The sequence below is a fragment of the Bos taurus genome, chromosome 11 (assembly GCF_002263795.3).
Source record: "Bos taurus isolate L1 Dominette 01449 registration number 42190680 breed Hereford chromosome 11, ARS-UCD2.0, whole genome shotgun sequence".
Classification (NCBI taxonomy): domain Eukaryota; kingdom Metazoa; phylum Chordata; class Mammalia; order Artiodactyla; family Bovidae; genus Bos; species Bos taurus.
Genome location: NC_037338.1, coordinates 94030219 through 94053191, shown reverse-complemented (window position 1 = coordinate 94053191; position 22973 = coordinate 94030219). Strand labels below are relative to the sequence as shown.

The 22973-nt window shown below is 36.9% G+C and overlaps 1 protein-coding gene and 1 non-coding gene across 5 annotated transcripts in view; both read left to right on the top strand.

Moving 5' to 3' along the window:
- RC3H2 (ring finger and CCCH-type domains 2) overlaps positions 1–22973 on the top strand; it is a 59812-nt gene that overhangs the window by 15181 nt on the left and 21658 nt on the right. For all 4 annotated transcript variants that reach the window (XM_010810364.4, XM_010810362.4, XM_010810365.4 and 1 more), the window contains exons 5-9: positions 6322–6497; positions 12203–12403; positions 12863–12995; positions 13110–13228; positions 14477–14589. In XM_010810364.4, coding sequence (XP_010808666.2) covers positions 6322–6497; positions 12203–12403; positions 12863–12995; positions 13110–13228; positions 14477–14589 — 742 coding nt within the window. The remainder of the gene's footprint in view (positions 1–6321; positions 6498–12202; positions 12404–12862; positions 12996–13109; positions 13229–14476; positions 14590–22973) is intronic.
- On the top strand, positions 12674–12784 carry LOC112448930 (small nucleolar RNA SNORD90). Its single transcript, XR_003037388.1, has one exon. It is a non-coding gene; the product is annotated as a small nucleolar RNA SNORD90 (small nucleolar RNA).

The window sequence follows — 22973 nt, the reverse complement described above, 5'->3', positions numbered from 1 at the left end:
ATTCAGAAAACTAAGATCATGGCATCCGGTCCCATCACTTCATAGGAAATAGATGGGGAAACAGGGGAAACAGTGTCAGACTTTATATTGGGGGGCTCCAAAATCACTGCAGATGGTGACTGCAGCCATGAAATTAAAAGACGCTTACTCCTTGGAAGGAAAGTTATGACCAACCTAGATAGCATATTCAAAAGCAAAGACATTACTTTACCAACAAAGGTCCGTCTAGTCAAGGCTATGGTTTTTCCACTGGTCATGTATGGATGTGAGATACATGTGAAGAAAGCTGAGCGCTGAAGAATTGATGCTTTTGAACTGTGGTGTTAGAGAAGAGTCTTGAGAGTCCCTTGGACTACAAGGAGATCCAACCAGTCCATTCTGAAGGAGATCATCCCTGGGATTTCTTTGGAAGGAATGATGCTAAAGCTGAAACTCTAGTACTCTGGCCACCTCATGCGCAGAGTTGACTCATTGGAAAAGATTCTGATGCTGGGAGGGATTGGGGGCAGGAGGAGAAGGGGACGACAGAGGATGAGATGGCTGGATGGCATCACTGACTCGATGGACGTGAGTTTGAGTGAACTCTGGGAGTTAGTGATGGACAGGGAGGCCTGGCATGCTGTGATTCATGGGGTCGCAAAGAGTTGGATACGACTGAGCGACTGAACTGAACTGAACTGAAGAAAATTAAAAAAAAAAAGAAACTTGGGGAAATATTTATATAATATCACGTACAAGGGGCTTATATAACTAATATATAATTGTGTTGTACGTAGTTGCTCAGTCATGTCTGACTCTGCAACACCATGAATTGTAGCCCGCCAGGTTCCTCTGTCCATGAGGAGGATTCTCCAGGCAAGAATATTGGAGTGGGCATGGGTTGCCATGCCCTCCTACAGGGGATCTTCCTTATCCAGGGATTGATCCCAGGTCTCCTGCATTGCAGGCAGATTCTTTACTGTCTGAGCCACCAGGAAAGCCCAATATATTTACTTGTAAAAAAACTCAGAAGAAATATACCAGCCACCCAATTAAAAAATTGACCAAAAATGCAGACAATTCAAGGGAAAAAGTAATGTAAATGGCCCTCAAACATATAAAAAGATACTCAGTATTTCTCATATTAAGAGAAATATACATTAAAATTACACTGAAATACCATTTCTCACCTGTCAGATTGGCCAGATTCAAAAGTCTGACAACTTTGTTGTCAAGCCTGTGGGAAAACAGGTACTTTCATCCAGTAATAGTGGGAATGCAAAGTGGGGCAAAGTATAGAGAGAGGAATTTGTCAGTATGTAGCAAAATCATCTGCACATCTACTCTTTGGCCCAGCAGTCCTTTTTCTAGCAATCTGTCGTATAAATATGGTGAAAAATATAGAATGCATAAATTTAATAAAGCACTATTTATAATAGCAGACATCTAGAATGAACTTGAAAGTCTGAATAGGAGACTGGCTTAGTAAACTGCTATCTATCTTTCCAGTGGATTGCCCTGCAACTGTTGAAAGGAATGAGGAAAATGTGTATAGTCTGCTGCCTATGATAATGTAATATACATTACGATAGAAAATAAGCAAGGTGCAGAATAATATGCTTATTGTAGGAAAGCAAATTTTTATCTCGAAAAGGAAGAAACAACCATTTTCAAATTATTTGTTTATATTTTTCAAAAGAACATTGGTAGGAAAAGTTACAACATAATAAACATGTAGTTAGGAAGAACAGAGGGAAACCAGACAGGACCAGAAGCTAGACCTCTCTCAGTGTACCTTGATTTGTACTTTGAACCTGTGTAAAGGTTTTATGTAATTTTAAAACAATTTTTAGTAAATATGAGTTTTAGAAATTTAAATAAAATGAATAGAACAAAAAAATGCCTAAAAACAAAAAGCTAAACATTATTTTGGCAGCATATTCATCAGGAATGAATTAATTCAGGTGACTTTAGAACACAGTGTTTTGATTTTTATATTCCTGGTGTGATATATAATAGATTATATTCACTAGTCTTACTGATATTGTTATTTTGAAATGAATTAGGATACAGCAAGTAAGTAGTTATATTAATGCCATCGGAAACAAAAATTTTTGACATTTAAAAAGAGATATAAGTATGAAATCAAAGAATTTATGTAAAAAGCCTGCATCCTTAAATTTTAATTGGCAAATAAGTACAGACTCATTTAATTTTCTTTTTCTAGAAAATAAGTATTTCCTAACTGTCCACTGTAAAGGCTTGAAAGGAATGAATAGCCATAGCACCCAGATAACATTTCATACTAAAAAGAAGTAGGGCTCTTTGAATAAATGTCTTATGCCAGTTCTAGGATAGAAAAAGTACAAGATGAGCCTGGGAAGTCTTGTGCTAGAAAGTAAAAAAGCTTTTAAAGACCGTCGGAATCTTGTCAAAAGGACACAGAATTTGAAAAGGCTCCCACTGGATAAAAGTGGGACAATTTGAACTTCCAAATGAATAATGACTATAATGAATTAAAAAACATAAAATGTGTAAAAATCCGTGATCCTGTAATGTTAGTACAGAAAAAATTAATTGGTTATCTTTGTCAGTTACTACAACACCAACACATTATGCTAAAAATTGGAAAAGGAATAGAAAAAAATCAAGCATGCTTTTTCTGCCTTTTTAAGTTACTTTCAAGGACAGTTTCTCAGAATTTTGAGGGTAAGTTTTTCCTTTAGCAGAGTTCTAGCTAATAAATATAGGAAAAAAAATGTTAAAGTTAGAAAAATCACATCAGGTGAATTAATGGGTCTAGGTAAGAATTATTATTGGCTGTTAAAACCAATAGATGAAAGGTTGAAAGTGAAAGTGAAGTCGCTCAGTTGTGTCTGACTCTTTGTGACCCCGTGGACTGTAGGCCACCAGGCTCCTGCATCCATGTTATTTCCCAGGCAAGAATACTGGAGTGGGTTGCCATTTCCTTCTCCAGGGGATCTTCCCAACCCAGGGATCGAACACGGGTCTCCTGCATTGCAGGCAGACGCTTTAACCTCTGCGACACCAGGGAAGCCCAGATGAAAGGTTAGTAAATGCAAAAGGCCTGAACCCACTGATGAATCTTGATATTACTAAAAGTGAGACATCTAGGTCTTATATACCTATGTGATATACAAAATAAGAAGTATGCTTGCCCTGCCCAAAACCCCCAAAAGCTAAAATCTTATTTCAAATCTAATCAAGTCTCTAGTTTACATGAAATAAGGAGGATAAAGGCATACCATAAAAAAAAGTGCAAAATTAGCGAAATTGAGAATGTGGGATATTGTTTAGAAAAATGATTGTTTCTGCAACCAGTTATTTTGTTCTAATTGGGAGGGTGGGAGAGTGGTGAGAAACTAGTATAGATTTTTCTTGTTAAGCGTGAAGACATACAAATCAAAAGCTACATATGGACTTTGGCTGCTTACTCAAAGAAACCAACTGTAAGAGGAAATTTTGAGACAGTGGGAGAAAATTCAGCATGGATTGGATATTAGATGATATCAAGGAAATATATTTCTTTTTTTAGACATGGTAATAGTGTTATGTTAATTTTTTAAGTGCTTACCTGTTAGAAATACATAATGAATTATTTAAGGATAAAGTGCTATGTTATCTTGGATTTACTTCAAACCACTCCAGCTAGAACAAACTAGAGAAGTGGATAAAGAGTAGATGAACCCTTACTGGCAGGAGCTGTATTAGGAATGCATGTTATTTCTACTTTTGTATATGTTTTATTTTACATAATACAAAGTTAAATTGAAAAATAATTTTGAAAATCCATAGAAAGTGAAAGTGAAGTCGCTTAGTTGTGTCTGACTCTTTGCAACCCCATGGACTGTAACCTGCCATGCTCCTCTGTCCATGGGATTTTCCAGGCAAGAGTACTGGAGTGGGTTGCCATTTCCTTCTCCAGAGAATCTTCCATATTTATATATAATTTGAGAATGCCGCCTGTGGATATTTCCTCATGTTTATTTACCTTATCTAAGAAGCACTAGGTGGTGTGTTGGTTTAGTCGCTAAATTGTCTCTGACTCTTGTGACCTCGTGGACTATAGCCAACTAGCCTCCTCTGTCCATGGGATTCTCCAGGAAGAATATGGAGTGGGTTGCCATTTCCTTCTCCAAATCTTCCTGACCCAGGGACCTGCATCCCCTGCATTGCAGGCAGATTCTTAACAGTGAGCCACCATGGAAGCCTAAGAAGCACTAGACTAGTTATCAAATATCCTGTGTTCTGAAACTCAATGACAAAAAGATAATAAATAGCACAGTTTAAAAATGGTCAAGGGCTTAAATAAATATTTCTACATAGAAGATACATAGATGGTGAAAAAGTCCATGAAAAGATGCTTAGTGTCATTAGTCATTAAAGAAATGCAAATCAGAATCACAGTGAGATACCATTTCATATCCACTAGGTTGTCTGTAATTTAAAAAGTGGAAAATAAAAGTGTTAATCGAGGATGTTAGGGAGCCCCTGTGGAAAAACAGTTTGGTGGTTCCACAGAAAGTTAAATGTAGAATTACCTTATGATCCAGCATTTCCACTCTTAGGTGTATACCCAAAGGAACTGAAAACAGGTATTCAAACTAGTATTTGTGCATGAATATTTATAGCAGTGTTACTCACAATAATCAAAAGATGGAAGCAATCCCATCAGTTTTTATGAATGGATAACCAATATGTGGTATATTTATAAATACTGTATTATTTAGCCATAGAAAGGATTGAAATACCAATACATACCACAATGTGGATGAACTTTGAAAATGTTATTTTAAGTGAAGGAAGTCAGGGAATAGGTCACATATTCTGCATACACAAATGTCAGTCCATAGAACCAGACATCAGGCTAGTAGTTGCTGGAGGCTGCAGGGGTCAGTGGTATGAGGAGTGACTGCTTAATGGTTATTGAGTTCCTGTCAGATAATGAAGATGTCTCTAGAACTAGATAGAGTTGATGGTTTTATACCATTGTGAATTGTTTACTTTAAAATGGTTAATTTTATGTTATATGAATTTTACCTCAATTTTTAAAAAGTCCTTGTTTCTAGTTATTATTTTGTTGCTTACTGATTGTGAAACTTGGCCTAGTCACTTAACTTTTCTGAGTCTTGATGTCCCACTTTGAAAAAGAAGGGATTTGATTTTTAATCTAGATTCTAGATGATCTTTCAGTTCCATTGTTTTCATTGAGAACCAGTATATTTTTACCAAAAAGTTACTAGAATAATGTAGAGAATTCCTTTGTACTCTTTATCCATATTCACTCATTTGTAATATTTTGCTATATTTGTTATATAGTTCACTTTCTCATCTTTTTGAACCATTTAAGAGTAGGTTGCCTATTTCATGCCTCCTTTACTGCTTACACTTAAGTCTTTTTTTAATTAAAAAGAATACATTCATCAAATTCAGAAAATTTAAATTTGTTAAAACTTATATTCCAGTTTTGTTGGTTATTCCAGAAATATCTTTTATGGCATTAATTTTTTTCATTTTATGATTGAGTCTAAGATGATGTCATGTATTTATTTGTCACAGCTGTTATGTGACATGCAGGGTCTTTATTCCTCTATCAGGGATTGAACCCATACCCTCTTCCGTGGAAACACAGAGTCTTAACTATTGGACTGCCAGGGAAGACACTGTCATACCTCTTTTTAGTCTTCTTTAACATAGTACCATTCTTCAGTCTTTCTTTGTCTAATGTTGCTATTCTTGAAGAATACAGGCAGTTATTTTATAGAATGTTCTTAATTTGGGGTTTTTTGATATCCCCTTATGATTAGATTCAGATTATACTTTTACCTCCCTGACTGGAAAGCAACACAAATTGATGCCTTTAGGTATTGCATCCAGTGGCTAATACTACTTTTAAATTATATACAAAATAATTCTGACAGGCAAAGCAACAGTCTCAAGCATAAAAAAATTACCATTTATTTTAAGACTACTGTGTGTCCTTCACATGTTATTTGTCAGAGTAGCTCTGTGAGTTTTATAAACAAGGGCCTTTTTCACTTCAACATTATGATTATCTAGTTGACTATTACAAAGCTATAGAGGATATATTTTGTTTAAAATCTGTTTACTTGTATTTTGATTGGTTGTTCAGTAGGACACGTCTTTTGCTTGATTACTTTCTAAGTAAACTATATTTATGTATGTATGATGTTCTCTTTTTGTGCTAAGTATTTGAGTACTAGAGATAATGAACCACTATAAACTAATATCCAAAGAAGACTGACAGATGTGATCTGCAGGGCTCCTCATTTATCATGAACTCATGTTCTTTTCTTATAGCTATGCAGGAAGAAGCTTTGAAGTTGGTGTTACTGGCATTAGAAGATGGTTCTGCTCTCTCAAGGAAAGTTCTGGTACTTTTTGTTGTGCAAAGACTAGAACCAAGATTTCCTCAGGCATCAAAAACAAGTATTGGTCATGTTGTGCAACTACTGTATCGAGCTTCTTGTTTTAAGGTAAGTAGCAAGCAACCATCTGAACATTGCATGCCTGGAATGGGTGTTACCTGGTCTAGAGGCCCCAGAAATAAAAGAGATAAAGGAGACTTTTCCTTCTGTATTTAATGCATCTGTTAACACTGTAGATGTATAATACTGCTATGCGTGGGTGTAAGAACACATAATGTGAAGGTGTCAGTAACACTATGAGGAAACAAGTTTGGTGAACTTGACTCTTGGAATAGTAAAAATGAACTGAAGAAGCCTAATTCATTTATATTTACCACCTTAAAAGAGAGTCGGGAACCATACTGAAAACTTAATAAAAGAAGGCAAATATTTTAACTTCCCCATTATTATTTTTATCTCTTTCTCTGTTGTGATTAGATTAAAGCCTTTAAACTGAAGGTAGCCCGTATGTTGTCCTGGGGACAACAGGAGAGTAAAAGTTGAGGATTGCCCACTGTGCATTTAGATAATAAGGTTTTTGTCAAAGAGGGTAGGGATGAACCCTAAGCTATTTCAAAATGTAGTTTCCTTGTCAGATAGGCTTATGGGTGATGACAGGTACTGAGAGACATGGAAAGAAGGCTGAATCCTTAAAGTTTTTGCATGATACAGGAATGTAAGTTGCTGGTGAGGTCTTGAGCAAAGGGACCACGTCTTGGAATAGAAAGGCCCATTGGCTTCTATAAAAGTAAAACTTCTGGATTTGAAACCAAGGCTTATTTAAGCTATTTTGCTGATTTTATAGCTCAAGAGTGATAACGATATAAGCAGAAAGAGGGTTTTTTTTGTGTGTGCACTGCTTAGTATGAGGTAACAGGTTAATTGTTGATGAAAATATGTTCAAATGAGTTATCTTCACAAATGAGAGTTGGACACTCTCTGCCTGCTAGTTACAGTGCTTGATTGTGTCCTTAGGGAAACAACTGAAACCAATCTCTGGTTCTTCAAACAATGCTTTTGGCTAAGCGTCCAGATGACCGAGCTCATTTATCATCCTGAAGTGACCACCTAGGTTCTTACACTGTGCCTTACAGATTTAATGTTGTTCTTTTCCTCAACAGTATCATACAGATTTGTGGTTCATAATTGTCATACATCTACAACTGCTCCTAATACCTGACATTTGAATAACACTAAGTTTAGAAAGAGATTTCAGTATCATGCTCTCATTTCATCCTATACTACTGCCCTATAGTTTAAAATGTTAAAAGCAGTGTTTTGGTGAATAAAAGGGTATCATGCTGACAGTTGCTGAAAGACCTCTCTCCAGGGACATTTACTCTAGTAAACTACTGTGAGTGAGTCAAGATATTTTCCTTGACTCTAGACTTAGAGACCTGAATTTTGGGCATTCCTCAGGAGCAGAATCACAAACGAGGTCACATACTACATGTTATCAATTTTATTAATTTGTAATTAGAAGTTCAGCTCTTAAATGACTTTAATTCTCATGTTGTAGGTATTTTCCAGTAGAAGATTATCAAACCTTTGCTTGCTTAGCATGAAGTCAGAGCAAAGGGAGTTGATGATTCCAGTGTTTAATGCAGTGGTTCCAAAATGAAGATACACATCAGAATCGCCTATGGGATTTTGCAGAGTGTACATACATTCCTGGTCCCATCCCTGGATATTTTATCTGATAACAAAAATACATGAGTGCAACTTGAACATTCATACATACTTTTTAATTATGTGGTCTTTGAAGCCACGGATTCTGATTACTTGAAATTGTAATTTTCAAAACTTCATGGGTGAGAAAAAAAAAAAAAAAAACTTCATGGGTGATTCTGATACCTGTTATTAGAACTTGACTAGGCCAGGCTTTGCAAGCCGCCTATAATACATACATCTTTACAGTTCAGGTGGATAGATGTTCATACTACCCAAGAGCACCCTGTACCCTTGTGGTTGGATGAGTGTTAACCACCTTCTGGTTTTTTAGGTTTCTTTTTTGTATGTTTTAGATTAATAATTCTTGCTTTTGTTTCTTTAAGTATATTATTTTGAGATTTCGAAGTTATACTCTGCTCTTTCTTAAATTAAATGTAAGATCATGTTGATTAGAATTTTGGGTCCCATACTTTTCTATAATGTATATATTCTCAAAGAGAATTGTGAATTGATACTATTAAGTTAACTCTCAGATTGATTTCCCAGTCTTTATGTTCTAGAGGTCATATTACTGTTGTCTCCTGTGCCACCGGTAGCAATTGAAACAGCCAGTGAGGTGGTCTGGGGATATTTCCATTTTACTGATGAGGAAATCATCAATTTGAAGAGTTTGAACAATGTGCTCAGTCTAAGTTTCAGAGCCTGTACTAGGCCTAGGTTGTCTGAATTCTAACCAAGTATCAGATTTCACATGGCCATTAGTAGATTTTATGGTTCAGGAATAAGTGTATTTTTTATTGTGAAAATTAACTAGCTACATACTTTTAGATAATTAGTTTCAGTAAGACATGTAAAACTCTACCTTTGAATTTGTTTTTTGTCACTTAAGTATAGATTAAAGCTGTAAAAATACCCTATGCTACGCTAACTCACTTCAGTCGTGTCCGACTCTGTGTGACCCCATAGACGGCAGCCACCAGGCTCCCCCGTCCCTGGGATTCTCCAGGCAAGAACACTGGAGTGGGTTGCCATTTTGAAAGTGAAAAGTGAAAGAGAAGTCGCTCAGTCGTGTCCGACTCGTAGCGACCCCATGGACTGCAGCCTACCAAGGTCCTCCATCCATGGGATTTTCCAGGCAAGAGTACTGGAGTGGGGTGCCATTGCCTTCTCCGAAAAATACCCTAATAATCTTTATTGTGGTGGCAGGAAATTTCTCAATTTCTTAATCATCAACCGTAGTGCTCAGTTCAGTTCGTTTCAGTTCAGTCACTCAGTCGTGTCCGACTCTTTGCGACCCCATGAATCCCAGCACGCCAGGCCTCCCTGTCCATCACCAACTCCCGGAGTTCACCCAGACTCAACGTCCATCGAGTCAGTGATGCCATCCAGCCATCTCATCCTCTGTCGTCCCCTTCTCCTCCTGCCCCCAATCCCTCCCAGCATCAGAGTCTTTCCCAGTGAGTCAACTCTTCGAATGAGGTGGCCAAAGTACTGGAGTTTCAGCTTTAGCATCATTCCTTCCAAAGAAATCCCAGGGCTGATCTCCTTCAGAATGGACTGGTTGGATCTCCTTGCAGTCCAAGGGACTCTCAAGAGTCTTCTCCAGAATAACAGTTCAAAAGCATCAATTCTTCGGTGCTCAGCCTTCTTTACAGTCCAACTCTCACATCCATACATGACCACAGGAAAAACCATAGCCTTGACTAGACGGACCTTTGTTGGCAAAGTAATGTCTCTGCTTTTGAATATGCTATCTAGGTTGGTCATAACTTTCCTTCCAAGGAGTAAGTGTCTTTTAATTTCATGGCTGCAGTCACCATCTGCAGTGATTTGGGAGCCCCCAAAAATAAAGTCTGACACTGTTTCCCCTGTTTCCCCATCTATTTCCCATGAAGTGATGGGACCGGATGCCATGATCTTTGTTTTCTGAATGTTGAGCTTTAATCCAACTTTTTCACTCTCCACTTTCACCTTCATCAAGAGGCTTTTGAGTTCCTCTTCACTTTCTGCCATAAGGGTGGTGGCATCTGCATATCTGAGGTTATTGATATTTCTCCTGGCAATCTTGATTCCAGCTTGTGCTTCTTCCAGCCCAGCGTTTCTCATGATGTACTCTGCATAGAAGTTAAATAAGCAGGGTGACAATATACAGCCTTGATGTACTCCTTTTCCTATTTGGAACAAGTCTGTTGTTCCATGTCCAGTTCAAACTGTTGCTTCTTGACCTGCATACAAATTTCTCAAGAGGCAGGTCAGGTGGTCAGGTATTCCCATCTCTTTCAGAATTTTCCACAGTTTATTGTGATCCACACAGTCAAGGGCTTTGGCATAGTCAGTAAAGCAGAAATAGATGTTTTTCTGGAATTCTCTTGCTTTTTCCATGATCCAGCAGATGTTGGCAATTTGATCTCTGGTTCTTCTGCCTTTTCTAAAACCAGCTTGAACATCAGGAAGTTCACGGTTCACATATTGCGGAAGCCTGGCTTGGAGAAATTTGAGCATTACTAGCATGTGAGATGAGTGCAATTGTGTGGTAGTTTGAGCATTCTTTGGCATTGCCTTTCTTTGGGATTGGAATGAAAACTGGAAATTGGAAAAAAATTGAAATTGGAAAAAAAATGTACATACTTTAATTAAAAAATATTGCTAAAAATGCTTACTGTCATCTGGGCCTTCAGCAAGCTTTAGTCTTTTTGTTGGTGGAGGGTCTTACATCATTGTTGATGACTGACTGACCAAGGCGGTACTTGCTGAAGGTTGGAGTGCCTGTTGCAATTTCTTAAAACAGCAGCACAGCTTGCCCCATGAATTGAGTCTTCCTTTCGCAGATAATTTCTCTGTGGCATCCAGTTTACCCACAGCAGAACCTCTTTCAGAATTGAAGTGGATTCTCTCAAACCTCGCTGCTGCTTTATCAACTAAACTTATGTACTTTTCTAAATCCTTTATTATCATCTCAACAATCTTCACAGCATCTTCACCAGGAATAGATTCTATCTCAAGAAACAACTTTCTTTGCTTATCTTTAAACAACTCCATTAAGGTTTTATTGTGAGATTACAATAATTCAGTCACATATTTAGGATCCACTTCAGTTCTTGTTCTTTTGCTTTTTCTACCATGTCTGCAGTTACTTCCTCCACTAAAGTCATAAGTCCTTCAGAGTCATCCATGAGAGCTGAAATCTTCTAAGTTCCTGTTAATGTTGATATTTTAACCTATGCCCATGAATCACAAATGTTCTTAGTGGCATCTAGAATGCCAACAGGTTTTCAGTCTACATTGCCCTGATCCATCAAAGGAAATACTATCTATGGCCGTGATAGCCTTACGAAATGTATCTTCTAAATAATAAGGCATGAAAGTCAGAATTACTCCTTGATCCATGGGCTACAGAGTGGAAGTTGTGTTATCAGGCACGAAAACATTACTCTTTTCGTACATTTCCATCAGAACTCTTGAGTTACCAGGTGCATTGTCAATGAGCAGTAATATTTGGAAAGGAATTTTTTTCCTAAGCAGTAGGTCTCATCAGTGGGCTTCAAATTCCCAGTAAACCATATTGTAAACAGATGTGCTGTTATTTGGGTTTTGTTATTCCATTTCTAGAGTACAGGCAGAGTAGATTCAGTGTAGTTCTTAAGGACCTAATATTTTGGGGGAGGTAAATGAGGATTGCTGCTACTGCTAAGTCACTTCAGTCGTGTCCGACTCTGTGCGACCCCATAGACGGCAGCCCACCAGGCTCCTCTGTCCCTGGGATTTTCCAGGCAAGAATACTGGAGGGGGTTGCCATTTCCGTCTCCAAAATGAGGATTGGCCTCAATTTAATATCACCAGTTACATTAGCCCCTCACAGAAGAGTCAGCCTGTCCTTTGAGCTTTGAAGACAGGTCCTGACTTCTCTCCGACTGTGAAAGTCCTAGAGTGTCTTCTTAGAATTTTTAGTAAGTAGATTATTTTTTTGTACCTTCTTCATGTTGTATCTGATAGGCTATAGGTACCTCCCCCTTTTAAAATAAAGAAAAAGTTGGTTGGGGGAGTGGTGAGAGCAAAGCAAATCTGATGTTTTTTTTTTTTTTTTTTCTCCTTTCTATTTTTAGGTTACCAAAAGGGATGAAGACTCTTCCCTGATGCAGCTAAAGGAGGAATTCCGCAGTTATGAGGCTTTACGCAGAGAACATGATGCCCAAATTGTTCATATTGCTATGGAAGCAGGACTCCGTATTTCACCTGAGCAATGGTCCTCACTTCTGTATGGTGACTTGGCGCATAAATCACACATGCAGTCTATCATTGATAAGGTTTGTGAAACTAGAGATGCTAATTTTGTATCGTTGTTAATCTTGATGAATATTTGAATCTTCTGAAGGAACTAAAGAGAAAACCAGTTGGGAGATTCCTGTTTTTACATGTAAATATCTCATAGATATCATTTCTCTCTTTTTTATTATTTTCTAATTTTCAAAATAAACTAAAGGAGGCGATAGGGAAACAAATACGGGTATTGACATAAAAACAGCCTAGCTTACCAAGTCTGTCATTTATCTAGATTCTGACACCACATAGCTAATAAATAAGTTTTCTAAGTGTCTAATGATGAATTTCATAGGGCAGATTCTGAGGTGAAAATTTAATTCATCATTGATACTTCTACTATGGAATCTGAAGACACTTGAAAACTTATTCAGTATGTTGATTGAATAAAAGCATTTGAATATAGATGTGTTGTAAAAACCTTTTCATTTTCTCTTTTGTGTTAGCTGCAGTCTCCCGAATCCTTTGCAAAGAGTGTTCAGGAATTGACAATTGTTTTGCAACGAACAGGTGACCCAGCTAACTTAAATAGATTGAGGCCTCACTTAGAGCTTCTTGCAAATATAGACCCTAATCCAGGTATGTGAGAATATAATTGCTTATGCTTTTTAAAAAATGATTTCCTATACACAAGAGATTTACCGCTAATGAATTTTTTTTTCCTCATCTCATCCGCTTGGCGGACTATTTTAGATGCTGTTTCACCAACTTGGGAGCAGCTAGAAAATGCAATGGTAGCTGTTAAAACAGTGGTTCATGGCCTAGTAGACTTCATACAAAATTATAGTAGAAAAGGCCATGAGACACCTCAGGTAAGTAAAGTTATTTCTCTTCTGACTGCTCTTATTTCTAATGAAGCATGCTGAACATCTTAACAGGCTGTTTGGTTAATGGACTCCTTATTTGACAGCCCTGTCACATAAGTTTTTATTCTCTGTTCTTTTGAGAGAAACCTGAGTTTTAGTGTACCTGATAGTGTACCTGATTCATAGTACAGCAATAGTTTGGGGAGTGTCTTGAATATGAGTTCACTGCAAGTTTTTTTGACTGGCTGTAGATCTGATTCCATCCAAATATTTTGCCTGATTTTTTCTTAATTTGGGGAAATTGTCACTTTTTTCTCATTTGTTGCCATTCCAGTGAGTTCATATTTGTAAATGTGTGGAAATAAAGTATTTTCAATGTACTTTTGAAGGAGTTATTTAAGGTAAAACCATTTATTCTAATAATAACATCCATTTATTAAGTTATTATGAGCCAGTCTCAATATTTTACATAGATTATTTCTAATCCTCCCAGCCACCTGCAAGGCAGTTGCTGTCTCCAAGTTGAAGTTGAAAGAGGTTAAATAACATATCTAAGATCACGGTGGCAGTAAGTGACAGAACTGGGATCAAGTCTACTCCAAAGTGATCTTTCCACTCTTCTGTCCTTATTCTATTAGAAGACATTATAATGTTCAAAAATTAGCTAAAAGATGAATGTTTCATCTTAAGGTCACAGAAATAATGATGTCTTAGAGTTTGATGCAAATTATAGCAGTCATGATGTTTTTATATTTTGCCTCATTATTTGTATAAACTTAGCACCGACCCTTGGAAGAAAGTTATACTCTGAAGTTGACAAGTAAAATTAGTGTTTCTTAAATTTTAACTTCTAGAGTAAGTTGTATTCTTCCTTTTCCTGAGAACGTTTAAGTAGACAAAGCTTACAGCTTTTTAAATGCTTTTTGACATTGTTTGCTTGATTTGATATCATAATTTTGAGACATCAATGAATTTTGATGAAAAAATCTTTTATTTTTGTGGACATTTTGTTGACAGATAAGTAATGCAGCTTTGAACTAGTTCCTGATGATCCTCAGAAGGAGTATCTAAAATGTCAACTCATGATTATGCCATGTAACTCATAACAGGAAACAGGGCAGTGGTAGTTACGTCAGCACAAGAGTTGTCTAATGTGAAAAGGAATTAAAGGTGTCCTCATAGAACTCTGATGTCACAAGGAGTGAGTGAGAACTGAAATCTTCATTTATCCACATACTGATTTTCTTTTTGTAGCCTCAGCCAAACAGCAAATACAAGACCAGCATGTGTCGAGATTTGCGACAGCAAGGAGGGTGTCCACGAGGAACAAATTGTACTTTTGCCCATTCTCAGGAAGAGCTTGAAAAGTAAGTTAAGAGAACTCTATTTTATTTGGATTTAATTTTGGTCATCATGAAAGAGTCATATAGAGTCAAAGTTTGTGATGAGTTTCAAAGATGCAGTTAAGTCCACATCATGGAATTCTTTAGATTGAAAAATAACCTTTACTTTTGAAACCATACCTTGTTGCTTCTGGCAGCATAGTTAACAAGTGATTTAAAACCTTATTCAGGAATCTAATTTTAGACCATTGTAGAGCTAGAATTCATGTTTCTGCTAAGCACCTGTGCAGAATGAAAATATTCTTATGCTTAGAGTCTTATTTACTCAGGTTCTATTGAAGGTAACAGCTGAGTCTCAGGTAAAATGGTAAAGCAGATACATTTTCTTTTTATGGGCTTTTGGTCTTTTTAACATTCTTTTCCCTCTCTCTTGTCCTATAGGTAATCCCTTTTTCTATGTCCACTTATCCCAGACATAAAAGTAAATGGAGATAAACTGTAATAAATGTTGTCAAAGTTTTGGTTGTTCTGTTTTTTAACCAAAACATTCATCATTGAGATTTCACCAAAAATTGATTCTAGCCTTTCTACTGAATATCTCACCTGCATATCAACTGTTAATGGACATCTCTCTTTTGTTTTTAGATACTTTAAATCCAATTTGAGCTAATTTTCTCCTCATATATTGATGTCTTCTCTTGTATACACCATCTGCCTACTCTCCCCAGGTGTACCCTGTCCAGTCAGTTATATATTCCATGCTATTGGAATAATTTTTGTCAGCTTTCACTTGCTTGTCTTAGTCAAGTCTGTCAGTTCGGCTTCCTGTATATTTCTTGACTCTTGTTCTTTCTGTCGTTGTAGTCTAACCTGGCATCCCCTTTTCTTGATTCATAGTTGCCTCCTAATTAGTTATCGTATAGCTGTGGTTGTCTACCCTCAACCCCATTATTCCCAACAAAATAGGGGGAACTTTGCATTTAAGGCTCATTGCAGATAATGAGAAGCTTAGGAATCCCTGTTGATAAAGATATAAAGTCTACTCTGTGGCCTGCAAGTCTCTGTGTCATCTACTTCATGCCTACTTTTTTGGGGGGTGGCTAGCCCCACACCACGCTGTATGTAGAATTTTAGTTCTCCAACCAGGGTTCAAACCTGTGCCAACTACATTGGAAGCACAGAGTTTTAACCACTGGACAGCCAGGGAAGTCCCCTGGCCTACCTTTTTTACTTCATCTCGCAGTGCTTCCCATTTAGGAGACCTCCTTTGGGAAGCCCTTAAACTTAAAAAAGTTGGAGAAGAAATTGTGTGATTTCATTGCCATTATACTCACAACTGGTGCCCACCTGAAAATCCATTTTCCATCTTATATCTTCAAATTGGCTTCCTATTCTTTATCTCCAGTCCTACTTTAGAACTTTATTATTTCTTGCCTGAACTTATAATAGTAGTAGTAAAAATGAGCCAAATTAATTGGTCAGATTTTGTGCCAGGTGCAGTGTTTAATGTTTTACATGTGTATGTTTACCCAGTTTGTCCGTTTTGCGCTATGTAGCTTTTTACATGCATCTCCCTGTGTCTCAACCAAGATTTTATTTTGCAAGTAAGTGTATACTTACTTGTCCATCTTCTGCTTTAAATTCTTAATTGATTCTCAGTATATTATTGCTGGTTCTGGGCCCAGTCTTGCTTTCCAGCCTTATTCCACCTTTTGTGTTACTTTTTTAAGGTACATCCAGTTTACTACTATACACTTTCTCTCATTCTTCTTTCCTTTGTATGTGTGTTCACTTTATATCCTATATTCTCCTTTTCTCTGTTTGGAGAGCTGCCAGTCCTGATTGTACTCAGATAGCATCTTCCACCTGAAAACCTCTGTGACTTCCAGCCAGTGTTAGTTGCTACCTTCACTGTGCTTCTGTAGTACCCTATACCTGGTAACTTTATAACTACCAGTTTGCTTACTGTGTTGCAGTTATTTACTTACTGTGTGTATTTTCACTGGACTTCATTTATTTATGGGTTATTCATCTTTATATTTTCTGAACCTAAAAAGTATCTGACATGTAAACTCAGTATATTTATGTTGAAAGAGTAGATAATCTACAGTTTATATTTCCAACCAGTTTCATACTCTGTTGCTCTTAAATAAAAAGAAGGAGAAACAGGATAATACAAAGGATTGAGGAAGTGGAAGATGTCATCATCCCGTTGGTTAAAAAAAATGCATGTTGCTACCCAACTCAGACTTTTTGAGGATGGATCCTTTTTCTTAACTCAGATAATGTACCAGGAGGAATTCGAATGCAAATGTTTAACTTAATTTTTTTACTCTGGCCTGCTTTCTCTATTGTACATATCTCTAACCAAACAAATGCCCCAGATCTCTCTTAATATTTGTATGAATATATTTTAGAGTATAGGGTATCAGAATCCTTTTCCCAAGGATTACTGCATTCTGGAGAGTGACAAAAGCCTGAGGTCATCCATCTCAACAAATATATTTAAAAATGGTTGTTAAGTGCTAGGTACTTATTTGAGGTACTTCTAGTGGTGAAAGAGGAACATTAAACTTGTAAACAGATAATTTCAGCTACTGATAAAATGCTATAAAGTCTGAGGTGGAAACAAGTTCAGGAACCAGAAGGATGACCAGTGTGTTGGGAGGATGGAGAATGAGAAGAATGGAGAAAGATAATGTTGGAGAGGCTAGGCAAGAGTAGATCATACTGGCTTGGTGGACACTGGCAAAGAGTTTGCCTTTTATTTTGGAAGCCATTTTAGTGGTTTATTCAAATAGAACAATGGGATTATAATTTTGTCTTAAAAATGTTACTCTGGTAACTACATGGTGGACTGCTGCAGTGGTTCAGGCATGAGATTAGTCGCTTGGTCCTAGGATTATAGTAATTGAGATGATGACAAATAGCCAGACTTGGGATATATTTTAGAAGTAGACCTGATTTGACTAATGGATCGAATGTGAGGTATAAAGAAAAGAGGAGAAGCAAGGATGACTCCAAGGTTTGGGGCCTTTGTATACTAAGTGATGTCTTTTACTGAGATAGGAAATGCTTGGGGGTAGAAAATCAGTAGCTCTCTTGGCCATGTGAAGTTTAAGGCTTACTCCACATTCGTATAGCAAATATTTATAGAACACCTAGTGTGCACCAGGCACTGTGCTAAAGACAGATGAATATAAAAGGCAAAATCCTTTCTCTCATGGGGCTTACACTGTAGTAGAGAAGATCAACGTAAAGTGAATAAATAGAAAACATAATACCTGGTATTGATTGGTCCTGTGAAGAAAAGTAACAAAGTAAGGAGAAAGAGAATGACTGAAAAGGGGAGGAATTTTAGATGAGATTGTCTGGAAAGGGATCCCAGAGACTATGACATTTAATCAGACACCTGAATGAAACGTTGATGCACTGGAGAAGAAAAGATGATTAAAGGAGTAAAGTCTTGGAGAAGGCAGATGGGCTTGGGCCTGGGGTGTGAGTGGAAAGATTGACCTGAGTTCAGAACAGTAGTGCTTCATCCCTTATTTTATGTGGAATGTGTAGTTACAGAAGCAGGAGGGTTGCTGGAATTAGTGGTGGAAAGTTAAGTAACGCTCCTCTGGTGTCATCTTTTCTGTGTTAAGTGGGAGGCAGTATCATCAGCTATAATGGGGCTATGGAGAGTGAAAGGGAAGAGGATGTTAGACATATGAAAGTTAATTTAGTAGAGAAGTATATTAATGTATTGCTTGGCCATTTTAAGTGATCATAATTTTGAAATGAATCTACTCAGCATGACTGCATGATTTTTCTCTAGCAACAGTCACCTACTTGAGCAGGCACAGAATAAGAGAATAAGTAACAGATTGGATTGGGGCTTTACCAGGTGAGTTCAACAAGGTAATTGGGCCAAGAGAGTTTAAGGTAGGAATTAATGGTGGATAATGGATTCTAAACTTGGTAAGGCAGGGAACAAATGCTTGTGGGGGCTCCTTGATGACTTTAAAAGAATAGAAAGTAGTTAACTTTTTCATCTGTGAGGTCCAGATTCCAAGTCTAAGTCGTTAGCTGCCTGGATGTTAGAAGTCCAGTATTCATCCCTATTTATCTTTTTTTTTTTTAATTTTATTTTATTTTTAAACTTTACATAATTGTATTAGTTTTGCCAAATATCAAAATGAATCCACCACAGGTATACATGTGTTCCCCATCCTGAACCCTCCTCCCGCCTCCCTCCCCATACCATCCCTCTGGGTCGTCCCAGTGCCCTAGCCCCAAGCATCCAGTATCGTGCATTGAACCTGGACTGGCATCTCGTTTCATACATGATATTTTACATGTTTCAATGCTATTCTCCCAAATCTTCCCACCCTTTCCCTCTCCCTCAGAGTCCATAAGACTGTTCTATACATCACTGTCTCTTTTGCTGTCTCGTACACAGGGTTATTGTTACCATCTTTCTAAATTCCATATATATGCGTTAGTATACTGTATTGGTGTTTTTCCTTCTGGCTTACTTCACTCTGTATAATAGGCTCCAGTTTCATCCACCTCATTAGAACTGATTCAAATGTATTCTTTTTAATGGCTGAGTAATACTCCATTGTGTATATGTACCATAGCTTTCTTATCCATTCATCTGCTGATGGACATCTAGGTTGCTTCCATGTCCTGGCTATTATAAACAGTGCTGTGATGAACACTGGGGTACACATGTCTCTTTCCCTTCTGGTTTCCTCAGTGTGTATGCCCAGCAGTGGGATTGCTGGATCATAAGGCAGTTCTATTTCCAGTTTTTTAAGGAATCTCCACACTGTTCTCCATAGTGGCTGTACTAGTTTGCATTCCCACCAACAGTGTAAGAGGGTTCCCTTTTCTCCACACCCTCTCCAGCATTTATTATTTGTAGACTTTTGGATCGCAGCCATTCTGACTGGTGTGAAATGGTACCTCATAGTGGTTTTGATTTGCATTTCTCTGATAATGAGTGATGTTGAGCATCTTTTCATGTGTTTGTTAGCCATCTGTATGTCTTCTTTGGAGAAATGTCTATTTAGTTCTTTGGCCCATTTTTTGATTGGGTGGTTTATTTTTCTGGAGTTGAGCTGTAGGAGTTACTTGTATATTTTTGAGATTAGTTGTTTGTCAGTTGCTTCATTTGCTATTATTTTCTCCCATTCTGAAGGCTGTCTTTTCACCTTGCTAATAGTTTCCTTTGATGTGCAGAAGCTTTTAATTTTAATTAGGTCCCATTTGTTTATTTTTGCTTTTATTTCCAGTATTCTGGGAGGTGGATCATAGAGGATCCTGCTGTGATGTATGTCGGAGAGTGTTTTGCTTATGTTCTCCTCTAGGAGTTTTATAGTTTCTGGCCTTACGTTTAGATCTTTAATCCATTTTGAGTTTATTTTTGTGTATGGTGTTAGAAAGTGTTTAGTTTCATTCTTTTACAAGTGGTTGACCAGTTTTCCCAGCACCACTTGTTAAAGAGATTGTCTTTAATCCATTGTATATTCTTGCCTCCTTTGTCAAAGATAAGGTGTCCATATGTGCGTGGATTTATCTCTGGGCTTTCTATTTTGTTCCATTGATCTATATTTCTGTCTTAGTGCCAGTACCATACTGTCTTGATAACTGTGGCTTTGTAGTAGAGCCTGAAGTCAGGTAGGTTGATTCCTCCAGTTCCATTCTTCTTTCTCAGGATCGCTTTGGCTATTCGAGGTTTTTTGTATTTCCATACAAATTGTGAAATTATTTGTTCTAGCTCTGTGAAGAATACCGTTGGTAGCTTTATAGGGATTGCATTGAATCTATAAATTGCTTTGGGTAGTATACTCATTTTCACTGTATTGATTCTTCCAATCCATGAACATGGTATATTCCTCCATCTATTAGTGTCCTCTTTGATTTCTTTCACCAGTGTTTTATAGTTGTCTATATATAGGTCTTTAGTTTCTTTAGGTAGATATATTCCTAAGTATTTTATTCTTTCCGTTGCAATGGTGAATGGAATTGTTTCCTTAATTTCTCTTTCTGTTTTCTCATTATTAGTGTATAGGAATGCAAGGGATTTCTGTGTGTTGATTTTATATTCTGCAACTTTGCTATAGTCATTGATTAGTTCTAGTAATTTTCTGGTGGAGTCTTTAGGGTTTTCTATGTAGAGGATCATGTCATCTGCAAATAGTGAGAGTTTCACGTCTTCTTTTCCAATTTGGATTCCTTTTATTTCTTTTTCTGCTCTGATTGCTGTGGCCAAAACTTCCAAAACTATGTTGAACAGTAATGGTGAAAGTGGGCACCCTTGTCTTGTTCCTGACTTTAGAGGAAATGCTTTCAATTTTTCACCATTGAGGATAATGTTTGCTGTGGGTTTGTCATATATAGCTTTTATTATGTTGAGGTATGTTCCTTCTATTCCTGCTTTCTGGAGAGTTTTTATCATAAATGGGTGTTGAATTTTGTCAAAGGCTTTCTCTGCATCTATTGAGATAATCATATGGTTTTTATTTTTCAGTTTGTTAATGTGGTGTATTACATTGATTGATTTGCGGATATTGAAGAATCCTTGCATCCCTGGGATAAAGCCCACTTGGTCATGGTGTATGATCTTTTTAATGTGTTGTTGGATTCTGATTGCTAGAATTTTGTTAAGGATTTTTGCATCTATGTTCATCAGTGATATTGGCCTGTAGTTTTCTTTTTTTGTGGGATCTTTGTCAGGTTTTGGTATTAGGGTGATAGTGGCCTCATAGAATGAGTCTGGAAGTTTACCTTCCTCTGCAATTTTCTGGAAGAGTTTGAGCAGGATAGGTGTTAGCTCTTCTCTAAATTTTTGGTAGAATTCAGCTGTGAAGCCGTCTGGACCTGGGCTTTTGTTTGCTGGAAGATTTTTGATTACAGTTTCAATTTCCGTGCTTGTGATGGGTCTGTTAAGATTTTCTATTTCTTCCTGGTCGAGTTTTGGAAAGTTGTACTTTTCTAAGAATTTGTCCATTTCTTCCACGTTGTCCATTTTATTGGCATATAATTGTTGATAGTAGTCTCTTATGATCCTTTGTGTTTCTGTGTTGTCTGTTGTGATCTCTCCATTTTCATTTCTAATTTTATTGATTTGATTTTTCTCCCTTTGTTTCTTGATGAGTCTGGCTAATGGTTTGTCGATTTTATTTATCCTTTCAAAGAACCAGCTTTTGGTTTTGTTGATTTTTGCTATGGTCTCTTTTGTTTCTTTCGCATTTATTTCTGCTCTAATTTTTAAATTTTCTTTTCTTCTACTAATCCCGGGGTTCTTCATTTCTTCCTTTTCTAGTTGCTTTAGGTGTAGAGTTAGGTTATTTGTTTATCTTTTACTTTACTTTCTTTTGTTAAGATTTTACTTCTTATCACTTCTTTCTTTTAGGAGACCCACAATTAAAACTTTATTTTTCACCTGCAAGAGCAATGTTAAGGATATCTGAGCTTTATCCTTTGAGAAAGGAAAACAAGGAGCAGCTGGGCATTTTGTGCAGGAACCTTTGAGGTGAAGAATGCAGAGCAGGTTTCAGAACAGTATGTTAAGGAAAGCACAGGCCCCTCCATGCCACCAAATTGCCTTTTTAAAATATAGGTCTGCCTGTTAACCCTCCTTCTTCAAGAAGTAATCATTGGTTCCCCAGATCTGTAAGGTGATATGTGTAAACTGGCCATAACCTATTGCTTTTTTTTTAACTTTGTATTTTGTCACTCCATCTTTAGCCAGTCTGGTCTGGGAATACTTGTCTTTACAGAGCTTTGCTTTTTCTGTCAGCATGTGTGTATGGGAGAGAGGGGGAGAAGGATTGAATAATGAAGCTGTTTATAGATACTGAAAGACTAAAAGGGAAACTATTGTGAAGGTATTGCTCATCACCAACACTGTTTATATTTAATTACCATATGTTTGGTTATGTATAACATTGGTATCAGATTAATTTAGTTATATGTAATTATGACCCCATATGTGTATAGTCATCTTTCTATTCATGTAACATTGTTGTTTACCATGTTAAAGTATTGGCAGGAACATTGACTAAGACTATAATGAAATTTTCGTTGGACAAATGGATATAAATTTTCTTGAATTGAATCCAGGATCAAATTGCTTTATGTATTAGAGTGTTATATCAGCCCCAAATTTAGTATCAGGAAAGCTTTTTTAAAGAAAGATCTTAAAATCAGAAAAATCTTTAACCCAAATACTTTATACTTTAGTCATAAACTAATCTGAAAAATATAATACTAAATTTATGTATCTTGGAGTTTAAGAATGAGTTTTGGATTTTTTAATCTCTTTAAAATTATCTGATGCTTTAACAACTTGGTAACAATAGAGAATTCTTTCATATCTTGCATACCTTTTCATCTACATTCCCAACTAAATTTGA